A 16,906-nucleotide genomic window follows, 5' to 3' on the forward strand; every position below is an offset into this window, starting at 1 on the left:
CACAGCAAAAAGAACCTGGGTTTGATTTCCAGGTCCCTTCTGCAGACATCTCAAGTCTCCCGGAAGTTCCGGGAGTCTCCCGCATATACATAGCGGCTCCCTGATGCCTGCAAATAAGATAAAATCTCCCGGAATCTAGAACGAGCGGCCAAGAGCGACACACACACACACGCGTATTAAATCTGTTATCTGATATACAATCTAGCGCACTGGGTAGGGAACAAAAATCAATTGTCTAATATACTGTCTAGTGCACTATGTAGGGGACATAAATCCGTTATCTGATATACAATTTAGTGCACTATGTAGGGAACATAATTATGTAATACACTATCTAGTGCACTATGTAAGGAAAACAAATCATCATCTAGTTATCTAGCACTATGTAGTGAACATGAATGCGTTATCTAATACACTATCTAGTGCACTATGTAGTGAACATAAATCCGTGATCTTATATACAATCTAGTGCACTGTGTAGGGAACATAAATTCATATATAAAATACTATCTAGTGCACTATGTTCACTAATTCACTATCTAGTGCACTATGTAGGGAACATAAATCCGTTATCTGACATACAATTTAGTGCACTATGTAGGGAAACTAAATCCGTTAACTTATACGCTACCTAAAGCATTATGTAAGAAACATAAGTCTACTATCTAGTACACTATCTAGTGCACTAAGTAAGGAACATAAATTATTTTCTGATATACAATCTAGTGCACTATGTAGGGAACATAAATTTATTATCTTGCACACTATCTAGTGCACTATGTAGTACACATTAATGTGTTTATGACGCGAACAGTTAGCTTAGTAGCTCAGTTAGCAGCTCCTAAAAATTCTGTTATCACCCATATCCTTTGGTTTGTGCAAGAGGCTTTTTAGCTTTTTTTTTTTTTTTTTTGCTTGGGGGGGTCGGGGTCGGGGTCGGGGTCGAGGTACGGGTCCGCGGGTACCTCCCTGAAATGAGTTTTTGCAACTTGGGATGTCTGCTTCTGTGTGGAGTTTGCATGTTCTCCAGTCTGTGTTTCCTCCGGGTGCTCTGGTTTCCTGTCACAATCAAGGACATGCAGTCAGGTTAACTGGAGATACTGAATAGGATAAAGCGATGGTAAAATACACAATAAATAAAAAAATATATTTATTATATTATCCAATTTAGCAGAATTTCTATTTAATTGCTAAACACAACTATTTGTATATTTCAAGCGCGTTCCAAACGCCATGGTGCCTACCTAGTGCACTCTATATCTTATCGGAAGCCATTCAGGATTCAGCTCGAAATGGAAACATGTAACATGTCCTATGTAGGGATCCGTAGTTGTGTTGTAGCGCTAGCTGTTTAGCTGAAGCGTTCTTGACAGACATTAATGGAATAAATCTTGAAACCCAGCGCAGGCGGGATTGCACGCTAAGGTTTTCTATCTATTCTGTCACATTATTTGTGCAAAATTTGCACAGAAGTTGTTTGAAAAGCCAGTTTGTCCGTTAACCTGCTAGCTCTATGGCTAATAGCTAACTTAGCAAAATGCTAACTACTGAGAGAAGTGGTGACGTGAACAGTACTTAGCAAAAAGTGCTTGTTAATGTTTGTTTAATATAAACATAAGACGTAACTTTAACTATGTTTTAGTAATTTTATTCATAGTTTAACGTGTGTTAGAAATGTGGTAAAAAGGATAAATTACATTAAACGGTTACTGAAAACTTTTAGCCTAGCAATTAGCCATTGTCACCTGCTAAAAGCATCACAGTATGTGGACAGCCCTTTTCTTTTGAGGAGAAATGTGTAACATTTTGGGGGGTAAATATTCATAAAACCATGGTATTAAACCCCAGTTAAACACTTTTGGCATGTTTTGGATGTGGGTAGTCGATAGTAGTGCCTAACATCACAAGTGTACGTTTTTCTGAATGAGCACAAATTCCCATAGACACTAGGTTGTGGAAAGCCTGAAGTGAATAATGTTATTAGATTTCTCGTCATTTATCTTTGTATTTGTGATTTTCTTTCCATTCAGTTTGCTTTATTAAACTTATTTAGGATCAGTTCTTGCAGTCCCAATTTAGATATCAAAGTTCATATTAATGCTCATAGTTTTGGATTGTGTTCATATACTTTTGGCCACATAGTATTACATTTACATTTTCAGCATTTTGCAGACACTTTTATCCAAAGCGACTTACAATTATGACTGAACACAATTTTGAGCAATTGAGGGTTAAGGGCCTTGCTCAGGGGCCCAACAGTGGCAACTTGGTGGTGGTGAGGCTTGAACCGGCAACCTTTTGATTACAGTCCAGTACCGTAACCACTGAGCTATCACTGCCCTATCTATACTGAGCTATCACATAGTATACATATTGTAGGGTAAGTTAAATCAAAGCACTTATTTATTATTAGTTGATAAAAGACTAGGGATGCAGATATATTGACAATAAAGAAATAATGGGTCAGATTTGACATTTTCCAATTCCACCATAATAACACTGCTCAGGTGGCACAGCGGTAAATTATGCTAGTCTGCAACCACTGGGATCCAGGGTTCGAGTGGTGCTATTGGCCGGTCGGGCATCTACATACAGACATGATGGGATATGTCTGAGGGAAGGGATTGCCAAGGCCCCTGATGGATTGTCATCCTGTCTGGGTTATATTAGTTCAACTGCTCCCGGCAGATCACACACACTTGAAACTATACACCCTTGATTTTATTAATGTATATATTGTTATACATTGTACTGTTAATTGGTCTATTTTTGTACTGAGTGCCTGGCTTTCCCTTCACTGCTGCAACACTGTGAATTTCCCCACTGAGGGACGAATAAAGGATTATCTTATCTTATTGCGCACAGTGATTCCACATAAACCCTGACCAGGAATGAAAGTTGTCAACTTGATTGTCACAACATAATGGACATAGGACACACATTGTCTTAAATACTTTAATCACGCATGGACAGTTTGCATAACTTAGCGACTTGTAGCTAAGGCAATGTCAAGATTGGCTGCTTTAATATCAACATTGTATTTTTAAAAATGATTGATCAATCAATACTAAAAAAATTAGTTCACTAGCTAACCTGCATGTGATCCTAAGAATTAACAGTTGGGCTGGGCTGTCTGGCTTCCCGTCATCAGTAAGATACAGTGAAGCTAAACCATAAGGGCTTTAAACTTTAAAAACAGGACTTTGTAGGCAATAGAACAAGTTTTAAACAATTTTATTTTTCAGGAGATATGAGTGATATTCGCCATGCCCTGCTTCGGCGTGACCCACTGAGTGCGGCCAAAGAAGTGCTCTACCATCTGGACATAGCATTAGGCAGCTCGATTCAGAATGCACAGGGCCTGGACAAGAACACAGTGGACCTGGTGGAGGAGTTCATCTTCCACGTCCCCAAAGACAGGAACGGACAACGGAAGGTGAGGAGAAAAACATCTCAAAGCATTATGAACAGTGTGCATGATCTCGAAGTGCCATAGAAGTTAGAAGGATTAGTTTGTGTAGTGTTCCACTATATAAGCAGATATTACTAATTACTCCCTTTGGAAATCCCAGAAAAGTAATTCCTTGTAGGTGTATACGCAATGTTACCAAAGGTATATGGACACCTGACCATACTCTTGTTGGACATTCAATTCCACAACCATGGTCATCAGTATAAAGCTAGCCTTCTCTTTTACAACTATAGCAGTTTCCACTTTTCTGATAAGGCTTTTTACTAGATTTTGGAGAGTGTCTGTGGTGATTTGTGGCAATTCTGTCAGAGGCATATTTGTTAATTACTGGTTCACAATTGACGGTCCTGAACACAAAGGTGTTCAGTAGGGTTGAGGTGAAGAATCTGTGCAGGCACATTTGCATGGCATCCAGGTTGTACAGTGATCCAATGCGCTAACCCACCACAATTGAGATTTGAGTTTGAATTCTAGTGGTTCTATCGACCGATCGGGGTGGGGGTCCGTGTACCTTTGGTAATTTGTTTTTCACTTTAAATCCCACAGTTGAAAAACAAGAAAACGAGTCGTTTTTCGTTTCAAAAACCAATATGGGAAAACGGGGATCAAAAATCAAATAACAAATAAGCAGAAATTGAAAAACGGGTCGTATTAAAATTTTCCAAAATCAAAATTTTTTATCAGTTCAACCAGAAATAAAAGTGCGAGCGCGTGCACGCACTGACGTGCGTATACATGCTTCATATAAACTGTAAATCAGGTACAAACGTTGAGAAGACAGAGCAAAAACTCATAATAACGTTATGCCGCGTCCCCTGTTATTTAAGCAATAGAACACTAGAGGGAGTGTGTTATTGCGAATAACATCACGGCTGATTTGGTCGCAGGCACGAGCCGAAGCATATAATAAATATGCTTTAATATTGACAATACCTTCTGCCAAAAAGTAGTTCCACAACGAATATAAAGTTTAACACTACAAAACAGACATCCCAAGTTGCAAAAACTCATTCCAGGGAGGTAAGAACAACAAGAAGAAGAAGACAAGAACCTCCGAAGGGGAAAAAAAAGAAATAAAAAACCTCTTGCACACACCAAAGGATATGGGTGATAACAGAACTTTTAGGAGCTGCTAACTGGGCTATTAAGCTAACTGTTTGCGTTACAAACACATTAATGTTCCCTACATAGTGCACTAGATTATGTATCAGATCATGGATTTATGTTCCCTACATAGTGCACTAGATAGTGAATTAGACAATTGATTTATGTTCCCTACACAGTGTGCTAGATTGTATATCAGATAACGCATTCATGTTCACTACAAAGTGCACTAGATAGGGTATCAGACAATTGATTTATGTTCCCTACACAGTGCGCTAGATTGTATATCAGGTAACGGATTTAAAATGCGATCGGGAGTAAAGTCTGTGTCGCCTGTGTGCGCGTTTGTGTGCATGAAGCTTGTCGTTAATGGCATATCAGCGGAGTAATACAGTTGTGGTGTGAAAAGGCTGTGCTGTTATCACAAATATCAGCACGGTTAGAACGCTTCTCAACCAATCAGATTGTAAGGTCGGAACTAACTGTTGTATAAATTACCGTATAGAACTCAATTCTGTAATACAGGCATAACTAATCGTACATGTCACGGTGAAACTATTACATCTAATGCTTTTTTTTAAATCAGCGATCTGCTGAGAAGAAGAAATATTGAATCGCCTCGGTTAAGGATTCAAATCTTCGTACTGAATCAGGAATCACGAGTCCGAGATCTCAATTAACCCGGATCCTATGAGTCCTCTGATTGGCACTGGCTCTGAGTGCACGGAAGATAAGTGATATTTGGATGCATTTTCATGCAGTAAATCAATTGCAATCAAAATGTCAGTACAAGTGACTCAAGTGAACCGAATCACATTACTGAGTGACTCAGACTAACCCGAGTCCATAAAATGAACCGAATTTACCACCACTATGTGACATGTACGGTTAGTTATGCCTGTATTACAGAATTGAGTCCTATACGGTAATAATAATAATAATAATGTAAAAAATAATGCAGCATTCTTTTTTCTTAGAATAGCCCCCTATTTTTTTTTAGGATAAATAGTTCTTGTGTGAATTACAAGGGCAGGAAAAAGTACAGCAGACACAAAAGTCAGAACAGGGGACACGGCGTAACGTTATTATGACTTTTTGCTCCGTCTTCTCAACGCTTGTACCTGATTTACAGTTTATATGAAGCATGTATACTCACCTCAGCACGTGCACGCGCTCGCACTTTTATTTCTGGTTGAACTGATAAAAAATTTTGATTTTGGAAAATGTAAATACGACCCGTTTTTCAATTTCTGCTTATTTGTTATTTGATTTTTGATCTTAAAACGAGTAACGCCCCGGTTTCCCGTTTTTAAATATTGGTTTTTGAAACGAAAAACGGCCCGTTTTCTTGTTTTTCAACTTTGGGATTTAAAGTGAAAAACGAATGACCAAAGGTACACGGACCGGTGGGTAGAAAAGATTCCTTATTATTACTATAATTTTGGCCTATGCTGACTGGCTTGCTAAAGGCGCTTGTTGTGAACCTGTTTCTGGCAGAGGTTGAGGTTGGAGGGGGCGTGTGCTAGGTACAGCTGGCAGTCAGGATATAAAGAGAAAAGCAGGCCACTTGAGTTTGTCAAACCATGTTTTTATCGACATTGCTCTTGTGACATGAACTCAATATTGTGGGTGTCTATATACCTCTGGTCAAATGGTATGTTGGATGTTAATGACATCATTTCTCATGTCATTGCAGAGATTGAGCTGCCTTCAAGAGCTGCAGCTGCTGGAGATCATGTGCAGCTACTTCCAGGAACAGAGTAAAGATGCAGTAAGGCAGGTGATCTTCACTGCTCTCTTCAGCCTGCAGGGCAACAAGGCAGACGAGAGCCGGATGGCCATGCTGGGCAAGCTGGTGTCCATGGCTATCGCCGTGTGCCGCGTGCCCGTCTTGGAATGTGCCGCCACTTGGCTACAGGTGAGTCACTAGTCTGGAGTGTTTATTAATACTGTAAAAGCCTGTGCTCTCTGGCGACCCCTGCTGGTTGCATGACATGCTGGCTGAGGAGGGCAGTGCAGTGCTGCATTAGACAGAAAGTGTTTAGCACTTTAAACAATGTCACATGGTTTCTGTTTTGACCCATTTTATAGTTGAGGCGCCCATGATGAAAACACACATCTATAATATGCTAATATAGCATTAGAAATACTGACCTAAATGCTCTTTTAACTGAAGAAATACCCTTCCTAGACGTTTTAGAATGGGACATATGACAATCCTATTGTCAGGTGTCCACATACTTTTGCCTATATAGGATGTAGACTATTGGATGCATTATTATGGGTAATGGATATTGACTATTACAATTCTTATGCCACTTGTGCCTTTGACACTCTAGTCGAGAAGGTCCCTTCCCCATCTGGCACATGACAGTGGCTGCTTTTTTTACACCAGCCAGTGGGGGATTTTCACAGAGAGCCTTACCAGACATGGAGGGTCACATTATGTCCTCTGTGTACATCCACTTTTTGTCCTGGCACCTCAGCTACCTTCCTCACTGCCAGTTGTGTCTGTTGGGCTGGCCCGGGTCGAGCCAGGAGCACAACTAAGACTCAAACTTAGGAGCTTGCACTCAGACTCTGCTATTTATGTCTTTACCCACACACTTTATGTATGGCTTTGCACTGTAGTTTAACATTTTCATTGTTCTTTTCTGTTCATGTTCTTGTGTGCAGCACACTCACTCAGCATGCTGTGTTCGGTTGGCGCTGGTGTTGGTGGATGATTACTGCACACTGGTACCCGGTTCCATTAACACCTTGCAGAACGTCCGCTCCGCCAGCCCTCGTTTTTGCTGCCAGCTCATCACAGCCGTCACCGCCCTGTATAATTTCTCCTCAGGTATGACAATGAAACCTTAAAATAATGTTCTAGGACTTCAGGGATGCAATATACTTTAACCAGGCACTTTATTAGGTCCACTTATCTGGTCAGTGCATTCATTGTTTTAGAACCTACACCTACTATGCATATTAACTTTGAGAGTATACGGTTACTGAATATAGCTCATTTGTTGCTCTACTGTATACACCGTCACCCCCTTGTTTCACATTTATCAAATGAAAGGGACCCCCACTCACCAGATAATGTTTGGGTGCATGGTAATTAAATGGTAATGTGTTGTTCTGGTATGGGTGTAGTGGGTGCAGCAGTGTTGTTGGGGATTTAAAAATCCTGTTTAACCTTCCCGGCCTCTTTATTAGGAACACACCCTGCTAGCACTGGTTGTGAGTGTACAGTTGGACTAGAGCTATTTTTTCCTCATGGACCAATCATTTAGTTGTGAATCAGTAGACTCTTTCTGATCAATGGACAATGCTGGCTTTATGTTTTTTATTGAAGTGCTATTATTCACCTGGCATTAACACTGAAAGCTTAAAAAAATCACACCAACACTGCTGCACCTGCTACACTAATACCAGTACCAACAGTTAAACATTATCTGGTCCTTTGGATCCTTTTAGTGTGGTATGAGAAGGTGACAATGTGTATAGATTGTAGCAACAGATGGGCTACAATCATTATTAGAGATGCATGAGTACCGATACTAGTATCGGGTATTAGCCCGATACCGCGCTCATTAACTCGTACTCGCACTCGCAAACGAGGCTCCGATACTAAACATCCGATACCGTGTACCTAGTGCACGTTGCTGCGTTAACGCAGGGATTTTCAACCTGTGGGGCGCGAGTGCCTGACCGGGGGGCATTGCGAGATTTTTTTACTTCTAAACCTAAAGCAATTCATTTTTCACCCACGGGAGACAGATTGAATTATTCTCACTGACCACGCTCACACGCACGTTTAATGTTATTTAGTTCCGTTTGAAAAAATAAAAAAACCCTTCAAAATAGAGCTAACAGCGAAGATAACCGGTTACAAAAGCAGCGACCGCTGTTATAGGACGTGTTTGTGTTCAATACTCTGTTCAGTGTCGATACAAGTGATTCAGGAGTCGACTCATTTTAAGCTTCTTTTCTCAGTCATCTCTCCGTGTTTACTGTTATAATGAATGATGTGGTTGTAAATAAACACCAACTACTACAGAACATTTTGTGTGACTCGCTTACATTATAAAGCTCAGGCTTAATTATACTGGTTATTACTACAGAGCGGGAGCCGACTCGGAGTCGTTTACGATTTACCGAGGTGAACCACGAATGTATGTGCTGATAGAATCGGCTCAGATGGGATCGGACTGTATTATCCTTTTTAAAGTAAATATTTCAATCAGCAGAATCGCATCGCATGTATGATGTGCACAACGTTAATTACGTGCGTTTATTAATGAACGTTAACGTTAGCTTGTCAGAAGCTTTCTCAATGATGTCTGTGCGGTGTATTTTTTTTTTTTTTTTTTTTACAATTAGTGATGGCAACCCAAGCAACTGTTCCACTGCACTATTTTACACTAAAAACTACACTATTCCATAATGCTCCAGATTGCATCATTCTAAATAGGTATCGGTATCGGCGAGTACTAAAATACATGTACTTGTACTCGTACTCGGTTGGGAAAAAATGGTATTGATGCATCCCTAATCATTATACTCAAAGTTTATCCATATGACAGGTGTGTCCTATAGAGTAATCAATGAATATACTTACCAGGTTGGTGTACCTAATAAAAAGCTTAGGTACATGCTATATGGTTCCTATTTTTATGTGTTAGTGGGAGCTTTTTGGTGACCATATGTGCAGAATGTCTGTTTAGGGTGGGGAAAATACAACCCATAATAATCACACCATTTCATTCAGTTTTAAAATAAGATATTTCCCTTTATTCATTTGTCAACTGTATGGGGCTTTCTAATGTATTTATAATGCAACATGCTTTAATAAGAGAGATCTAGGCTGCAGGCAGATCAGTCTAGTACCCACACTTTCAGATTAAGCTGTCATGCTATTGTAAACAGGACAAAATGTGGCTTGGTTTGTAATGAAATTGAAATAGAATGGATGTCTGTACGTATAAACCTCCAAAACTTGTGTGTGTGTGTGTGTTCAGATGAACTTACTCCACCCCCTGCCCTGTTGGAGATGGTGGTTGGCTGGATCACAGAAGACCCCAGACTACTCCTGCTCACCCTCATCAACACTCCGCTCACCTCCAGCTTACCACTCGGCTGCCTTGAGGTCACACCTCTCATGGGCCTCCTCCGGTGGTGCGTCAAGGCTCCTCTGGCCCATCAGAGAAGCAGAAAGCCATCACTGACCAATGGTCAGGTGGAACCAGATAAAAAGACAGGATGTGATGATCTTTACTCCAAACTGCATCTAAGTGTTCTTCAGGTTCTTCTCATGTTACAGGTAATTTCTCTTCTTTGAATATCCTGAAGGAAAAGCACAGCACCTGCAAGGAGCTAAATATGATGTCTGCTATGCACACATCATGGCACGTTTACTACTATTACATCACCTTTATATTGCACCTCATAATGTTTCACAAGTGTTTATGAAAGACAGGCCAGTCCAGCATCTGCACTGTCTTACTACAAAGCCATGCTGTTGTAACTTTCAGATGTTGTCTATATGCGAGCATATCTACCTCCCAAGTGTATATGGATGGTCCTGTTTTTCTTTGGCCCCAGTGTGCAAAGGTGACTTGACAAAGCTCAAGTAAAGCATTTGAAATGAGTTGGAATGCCAGTTGCAATCCAGGCACTCTCATCTAGCGTCAGCACCTGACCTGACAAAGAAGCTTATTTTGACTGAATAGGTAGAAATTGCTATAGATGCATGCCGAAATCTTGAGAAAAGCTTACCAAAAACATGAGGCTGTTATTGACACAAAAGGGGTAAACTCCATATGCTTTTATTTTTTATTTATTTATTTAAACTTTTTAAAGTTGCATCATGCTTCCTCTCCACCAATGCTGATCTCTGCTCTGATTGAGGAGAACGAAGCTAACCCACGCCCCCTCCGACACGTGGGCAGCATGCCGTATGCATCTTATCACCTACACTTTGACGAGTGCAGTGCAGCCTAGCTGCGTGTACGGAGGGACACACCCTAAGAGCACACTTTTTTCTTTTTTTTTCTTTCCTCATCTCTGTGCAGGCGCCATCAATCAGCCAGCAGAGGTCGTAATTGCACCAGTCATGAGAGAGAGAGAGAGAGACCCTATCCGGCTTAGACCCGCCCATATGAACAACAGGCCAATCGTTGTTCATGTGGCCGCTCAGCCTCAGCCGGCAAGGCAGAGCTGAGATTCGATACAATGTATTCGAGATCCCAGCTCTGGTTCCAGCGTGTGTTTTTACCGCTGTGCCACCTGAGCGGCCCTAACTCCATATGGTTTTATAATGGGATATCCAACAAGCTGATGGTTTACCTTTCACATACTTTCGACCATATATGATATTTCAAAACAACCACTCTGAATCAGTCTGAAGTAGTGCCACTGCAACAGCGACTTCTAGTGTCAGGTCAAGGGACTGTTACTAAAAGCATAAGAGTACACTATATGGACAGAAGTATTGGGACACCCCTTCTGATAATTAAGTTCAAATTTTCCGTACACACCCATTCCTATTAGATATATTCAATCAATTATGTAAAATATATTATATTTCTACAAATATGTGGCAATAGTTTGGGAAAGGCTATTTCCCTTTGCTCCAGTATGACTGTCCCCCTGTGCACAAAACAAGGTCAATAAAGACATAGTTTGACATGTTTGGTGTGGAGAGACTATACACAGCCCTGACCTCAACCCTGCCGAAAACCACTGGAATGATTTGGAACGTTGATTGCACGCAAGACCTTCTTGTTTATCATGGGTGCCTGACCTCATGAGTGTTTTTCTTTAACTAAAGGGACACACTCAAAATATTGTGAAAAGCCTTTCCAGAAGAGTAAAGGTTATCATTGCCTTTAAAAAAAAAGGGTGGTGAGGGCGCTCCGGTGGCACAGCGTTAAAACACACTAGCACACTAGAGCTGATTTCGAAGTCACCGGTCCAAAACTCAGCTCTGCCGCTCCGACGGGACATCATAACCGATGCAATTACGACCTCTACTGATTGATTGATTGCGCCTGCACGGAGACGAGGGATAATGCGTCGATCAGGGTGTGGCTCTCAATACACAAAGCTGATCTGGAGGTGAAAAAGATGCAGTCGGATACTGCACATGTCGGAGGGGGCGTGTGTCAGTCTCGGCTCTCCTCAAGCAGGGCAGAGATCAACGTCAGTAGGGAGGAAGCACAATGCCACGATTGTTTTGGAATGGTGTGTCCAACAAGCTCATTGAAAGGTGTCCAGATACATTTGGCCATACGGTGTAAACGTGGCCTTCTGTATGTGCTCTGGCTAGTGGCTTCCCAATTGTCAGAGTTGGCCCAGTGGTGTGTTGTTAAACTGGTATAGGTCTGAGGACAGTCAAGTATAGCCGTGTGTGTGTGTGTGTTTTTACAGGTCCACCTTACAGAACAGAATCTATTTGGCCGGTTGGCCGTGCTGCAGGTGGAGTCTGTGGCTGCCCTAATTGAAGAAGTTTGTGGTTTAATAGAGGAGCTCAACCCGCTCCATGCCGCCAATCAAATCCACCTGGCTCTGGATAGGCTGGCCCAAGCACTGCAAGTCACTATGGCAACAGGAGCCTTGCTGTGCACCAGAGGTGGGTGGCTTGGACATTTTTTATTATTTAGAAGCACCTGTAACAGTAGCTGATTGTGATCGGTTTGTTCATTTTTCTTAATTTTCTTTTTTAGAGGACCTGCGAACACTCTGCTCAAGGTTGCCTCACAACAAGTAAGTCAGACCCAAACTCCCAATGCCAGCTCAAGTGCCCATGAACAATGGTTACATGCCATAGCCATACTGACCCCTGACCTTAGTCTCATTGAACACCTTTGTGGTAAATTTAAACATCAGTCACGACAGTCCGAAAGCTTTTGTGGACAAGTGAAAGCTGTTGGAGAGAGAAAAAGCTAGAATGTTTTTTAAAAGAAATATATTTGGATATACTCACTTCCCTTGCGTACTCTGTGACTTCTGCTGTCTGGTTGAGAAACCTTGTGAAGTTCATCTTGTGTACAGTATTGCTGTCAGTAAAGCTTCACCACTGGCAGTTGCTGAAGGGGCTGCATGATAGTCCCATCTAGGGTTGGGCGGTATTGCCGATTTTCATACCGTCTTCAGAAAATACCGTGGTATACTTTACAGTGTACAAACTTTACAGTGTAATCACTATTCAAATGTTTCATTACAAAAAATTAGACAATCAGAACATCAAACATTGCTTATCCTATCTGATCTACAATAAATATCTCACGCATAAGTGTAAATGCGTCTCTGGGAGCCGTTATATAATTTTTTATTTCTGCGCAGTTCTTATCGGCTGTAATCCACCCATTCAGCTTGGCATCAGTAGAAGGAATCAGTTAGTCATAATGAGAGCTGTTTATTGTCGAAATTCTAATCCAAAAACACTTTTAATATCGGAGAGCGAGCGAGACACACAGAGAGAGAGAGAGCCGTAACCGAGCTACAGAGAGAACATGCAGAAAACAAACACAAATAACTGAGAAATAAACTTGTTTAATGATGTTAAATCTGATTATTTCATGGCGCTTATGTTTTAAAGCAGAAACGAACACAAGCACATCTCTACACGAGAGGATTTTTCTGAAACTTAATGCGATGCAACCACATCATGTCTCTTCCCTGTAGTTTCCTTTTTAAAATAAATCTTTTTTCTCATTGAAGTGTTGTTTGAATTAGGCCTACATTTAAGGCAAAGTAGCAAAATGTGCATGATTGTTCATAATTGATATTAATATCGGGGCTGTATTATAGTTTACCCAGTAGCACTTCCCGAAGAACGAAGAGCCATTTTTTTGAACGGCTCTTTAAAAGGAACCGAGCCGAAAGATCCGACTCCCTTCAATGAGCCGTAATTCCCATCACTACAACCAATCAGTGAGCTCCAACCGCCTACCACTCCCACCCCTCCCTTACTGTGGATGCGCGAATGTCTTAAAGTCTCAGTTTTCAAAGTAGACCTGAAGCAGAAATCTGGCGCTTCACATTTTTTTAAAATACCGTCATCATTTTTAAATACCGTCAACATTTTTAAATACCGCGGTATACCGTAGTACCGTCATATCTTCCCAACCCTAGTCACATCTCTCCTTTCCCAGCACAGGGTGGTACAAACGGCAACAGAATAGCAATACATCTAGTCATATCCAATTACTCGATTGCATTATGCTTCCTCTCTACTGATGCTGACCTCCACTCCTGACTGAGGAGAGCCGTGACTAACACACGGCCCCTCCGACACGTGTGCAGTAGCCGACTGCATCTTTCACCTGCACACGGCGAGTTCATATGTGAATCAGATTTGCACATGGAGAGTCACGCACTGATCTCCATCATCCCCCGTCTCTTTGCAGGCGCCATCGATCAGCCACCAGAGGTCGTAATTGCATCAGTTATAAGAAATCCCCTCTAGTATCCTCCTTATGAACAAGCCAATCATTGTTCGTGAAGGTGCCCAGCCTGCCACTAGCAGAGCTGAGAGTCTAACTCAGGAGTTCGAAATGTCAGCTCTGGTGTGCTAGCGTGTTTTACCACTGCGCCACCTGAGTGCCCTGATTAGCATGTTTTATATAATATATATTTTCATATGTTATGTTAGTATTTTTGGGCGGCACAGTGGTTTGGTGGGTATCACTGTCGCCTCACAGCAAAAGGGTCCTGGGTTTGCATGTTCTCCTCGTGTCTGTGTGGGTTTTCTCTGGGAGCTCCGGTTTCCTCCCACAGTCCAAAGACATGCAAGTGAGATGAATTGGAGATACAAAATTGTCCATGACTGTTTGACATTGAACATTTGAACTGATGAGTCTTGTGCAATGAATAAACACCTGTTCTGTCATGAATGTAACCAAAGTGTGTAAAACATGACGTTAATATCCTAATAAATAAATGTATCTTACATTGAATTTAAACCCCTTTTTTCTCTTTTCAGTCTGTTACAGCTGGTCATGTCCGGACCTGTGGTTCAGCACGCCGCGCCCTTCCAGCCGAGCCTGTACCCCTACATCCACCCGGCTCGGCCCTCCCCTATTTCGCCGCACGCCGCCCATCCTGCCCTCTCCCCGCTGCCCGCGCACCCAGCCCTCGCGACGCATCGTCCACTAACACCGCACACGGCCCACTCGCCTCTCCCGCACGCCTTTCATCCCGCCAACATGGCCTTTCAATACCGGTCCATTCGCTGAAACGAACTCCCACCTGCATTAGATTGATCAAACGAGACGGACCATTGCAACAAAATGAAACCAGGACGCATTCTGCTCGTGACATGCTGGAGCTGGATCAGTTTCCAGTGGTTGTTCAGATCTTGATGCGGTTTTCAGAACCCAGAATAAAATGTGACTTTTTTTTAATTCTATGGACTTATAATTCTGTAAATTTGTTTAATCAAAGCACAGCGCTGCATTGTTGTTGTACTATGTTTGTAGAGGATTACAAATGAATCCCATTTGTTTTTTTTTTTTGTGTTGTCTTTGTACTGTATATGCTCCAATCATGCATGCATACACATGGCCGAAAATATATAGATGCCTTTTGTCAGCTGTTTTAACCAAAACCTTTGCTAACAGAAACATACAGGGTGCTCGACCCACAGAAGGTTTAAAATGCTAGCCCATCACTTCCGAACCTGGGCTGGTGTCAGCAGGAAATAAGGACCCGAATGAGCTACAGCTTGGTGTAGGGTTAGAACGAGAACTAGGGTCAAAGTTCCAATTTCCTCAGGTAAGGTATCAAAACTTTCTGTACTACTTGTATTAATGCATTTTCCAGGTGCTCTGGTGGCACAGCAATAAATTATGTAAGCCCATGGACTCCGGGGACCAGGGTTCAATCTACAGCAGTGCTATCGGCCAGTTGGTGATTGGGAGCTGGTTGACAGACATGCTTGGCTATGTCTGAGGAAAGGAGGAAGGCCACAACCCTTGGATCAATTGCCGTCCTGTCCAGATTGCATTACTGCATCGCACCCAGTGAATCAGGGGAAACTGGACTCGCGATTCTGACCTGGATAAAGCAGATGTTTTCCTCTATCTATCCCAATCTAGCCTCATACACTTACTCAGTTGTATATCCTCCTCTGCAGACCCCTGCTCTGACCGGCTGTACCCAAAACATGCCCCTCCAACACACCATTTCTTCTCACCAGCTAGAGACGGGTTCACACAGAGCAGTATCACCTACAGAGGCATTGAATCACTGGGTGCAGTGCAGTATCACACCCTGGACAGCATGCCAATCCATTGTGGGGTGAAATCCGGTCAGACATGATTGGTGTGTTTATAGCATTGTGTCCAGTGATTCTGGGGAAGCCAGAGAAAACTGGTGAACATATAAATGTGTGTATATACACTGATCAGCCATAACATTAAAATCACCTCCTTGTTTCTACACTCACTGTCCATGTTATCAGCTCCACTTACCATATAGAAGCACTTTGTAGTTCTACAATTACTGACTGTAGTCCATCTATTTCTCTACATACTACACTGCTCACAAAAAATAGGGGATATTTCAAAATAAATATGAAGTGATAAAAAAGAAGGACTGGCCTTCACGTTCTCCAGACCTGAATCCCATTGAACATGCTTGGGATGCACCGAGTAGACGTCTGGCAAACCGTCTGATGCCTCCCACAACACTTCCTGAGCTGGAAGTTGCCTTGGATTAATTGGCAGAGGATCCCACAAGAACTGCTGAACAATCTGATCCTGTCCATGCCCCATCGCTGTCTTGGGTGACCATACACCCTACTGAACAGTCAATGTGTGGCACTCTCGTCCAGTTTGACATGATTCTGGTCACCCCACCAATATGTCACTTGCTACTCAATCACGATAATTGAGTTTGCATCTCATTTGCATAATTGAACAACTTTCTTTGACTTATCGTTTGCTTTTCTGATGTTCTTGTTTAATAAAAAAAATCAAATGCTTATTTTTTTATTACTTTATATTCATTTTGAAATATCCCCTAATTTTTGTGAGCAGTATATTTTAACTTGCTTTCACCCTGTTCCTCAATGGTCAGGACCACCATAGAGTAGGTATTATTTGGGTGGTGGATCATTCTCAGCACTGCAGTGACAATGACATGGTGCTGGTATGAGTGGATAATTTTTAGTTAGCAGATAGTTTTTAAACACCATGTCCACTCATTATCCACTCTATTAGACACTCCTACCTAGTTGGTCCACCGTGGAGATGTAGTCAGAGATGATCGCTCATCTATTGCTGCTGTTTGAGTTGGTCATCTTCTAGATCTTAATCAGTGGTCACAGGACGCTGC

At 41.9% G+C, this 16,906-nt stretch overlaps 1 protein-coding gene across 1 annotated transcript; it reads left to right on the plus strand.

Annotated features, from left to right (window-relative positions):
* Nucleotides 1-1,336: 1,336 nt before the first annotated feature.
* On the plus strand, nucleotides 1,337-15,077 carry ints15 (integrator complex subunit 15). Its single transcript, XM_063009791.1, has 8 exons — nucleotides 1,337-1,425; nucleotides 3,246-3,436; nucleotides 6,273-6,494; nucleotides 7,253-7,418; nucleotides 9,586-9,887; nucleotides 11,996-12,197; nucleotides 12,292-12,331; nucleotides 14,553-15,077. Exons 2-8 carry the CDS (start codon nucleotides 3,251-3,253, stop codon nucleotides 14,803-14,805), a joined length of 1,371 nt encoding a protein of 456 aa, XP_062865861.1. The 5' UTR covers nucleotides 1,337-1,425; nucleotides 3,246-3,250; the 3' UTR covers nucleotides 14,806-15,077.
* The last annotated feature ends 1,829 nt before the right edge of the window (nucleotides 15,078-16,906 follow it).

The sequence above is a fragment of the Trichomycterus rosablanca genome, chromosome 15, assembly GCF_030014385.1.
Source record: "Trichomycterus rosablanca isolate fTriRos1 chromosome 15, fTriRos1.hap1, whole genome shotgun sequence".
NCBI classification, from domain to species: Eukaryota; Metazoa; Chordata; class Actinopteri; order Siluriformes; family Trichomycteridae; genus Trichomycterus; species Trichomycterus rosablanca.